Raw genomic sequence first — 1,500 nt, forward strand, 5'->3', positions numbered from 1 at the left:
CAAGGGGGTGCTGAGACCTTGCCCAGAGACCTTGAGAGAGGGTGAGACATTCAGGGATCCCTCTGCTCTGGGCAGGGTCTGGTTTATCCCAGGGTGACCCAGGAGTGTGACTGTGCTCTGATTGCAGGCAAAGGTTTTCCCACAGCAGGTAGAAGGGTGAATGTGTCCCAGCTGTAGGCATTGTCTACAGGGAATGGCCCAGGTTTGGCTCCAAGCAGCCTCTCCTGACTTGTCACTGTCCTTTCTCCATGAACAGGTGCCCATGTGCAGCCCCAGCAAATGTCCAACAGCAGCTGCATCAGGCACTTCCTCCTGCTGGCATTGGCAGACACGCGGCAGCTGCAGCTCCTGCACTTCTGCCTCTTGCTGGGCATCTCCCTGGCTGCCCTCCTGGGCAACGGCCTCATCATCAGCGCCGTAGCCTGCGGCCACCACCTGCACGCCCATGTTCTTCTTCCTGCTCAACCTGGCCCTCGCTGACCTGGGCTCCATCTGCACCACTGTCCCCAAAGCCATGCACAATTCCCTCTGGGACACCAGCAACATCTCCTACACTGGATGTGCTGCACAGCTCTTTTTTTTTGCCTTTTTCATCTCAGCAGAGTATTTCCTCCTGACCATCATGTGCTACGACTGCTACGTGTCCATCTGCAAACCCCTGCACTACGGGACCCTCCTGGGCAGCAGAGCTTGTGCCCACATGGCAGCAGCTGCCTGGGCCAGTGCCTTTCTCACTGCTCTCATGCACACGGCCAATACATTTTCCCTGCCCCTGTGCCATGGCAATGCCCTGGGCCAGTTCTTCTGTGAAATCCCACAGATCCTCAAGCTCTCCTGCTCAAAATCCCATCTCAGGGAACTGGGGCTTCTTACTGTTAGTGTCTTTTTAGCGCTTGGTTGTTTCATGTTAATTGTTTTCTCCTATGTGCAGATCTTCAGGGCTGTGCTGAGGATCCCCTCTGAGCAGGGACGGCACAAAGCCTTTTCCACCTGCCTCCCTCACCTGGCTGTGCTCTCCCTGTTCCTCAGCACTGCAGCGTTTGCTCACCTGAAGCCCCCCTCCATATCTTCGCCATCCCTGGATCTGGCCCTGTCTGTTCTGTACTCAGTGGTGCCTTCAGCCCTGAACCCCCTCATCTACAGCCTGAGGAACCAGGAGCTCAAGGCTGCAGTGTGGAGACTGATGACTGCATGATTTCAGAAACATTAAACTGCTGGGCAATATCTGCATATCTCTTCTACTAAAATTCATCTTTCATACTTCTTGTTGGTTTCATTTTGGAAGTTCTTTTTATTTTTTTTACTTTTTCATATTATCTACAAATAAATGTTATTGTGCCATTGGTCATTTTGTTTCTCTCCACCTTCCCTGTGGCCACACACTGTGCCAATGCAGGGCAGTGCTCTTGCTGGCTTTAAATGAACTAAAGGATGTCCCAGCAGAGTTTTCTGCAGAGATGCCCTTTTGTTGCCTTCTCTGGAGCTGCAGCAGCAATGTCT

The 1,500-nt window shown here is 52.8% G+C and overlaps 1 protein-coding gene across 1 annotated transcript; it reads left to right on the plus strand.

Moving 5' to 3' along the window:
• Nucleotides 1-445: 445 nt before the first annotated feature.
• LOC118701098 (olfactory receptor 14J1-like) lies at nucleotides 446-1,195 on the plus strand. The gene has a single exon (XM_036405723.2). It carries the CDS (start codon nucleotides 446-448, stop codon nucleotides 1,193-1,195), a length of 750 nt encoding a protein of 249 aa, XP_036261616.2.
• Nucleotides 1,196-1,500: the final 305 nt, after the last annotated feature.

This window comes from Molothrus ater, unplaced genomic scaffold (assembly GCF_012460135.2).
Source record: "Molothrus ater isolate BHLD 08-10-18 breed brown headed cowbird unplaced genomic scaffold, BPBGC_Mater_1.1 matUn_MA127, whole genome shotgun sequence".
Lineage (NCBI taxonomy): Eukaryota > Metazoa > Chordata > Aves > Passeriformes > Icteridae > Molothrus > Molothrus ater.

What these genes read in the sequence shown, in the direction of transcription:
- LOC118701098 (XM_036405723.2), top strand. Translation starts at nt 446, where the DNA reads ATGTTCTTCTTCCTGCTCAACCTGGCCCTCGCTGACCTGGGCTCCATC.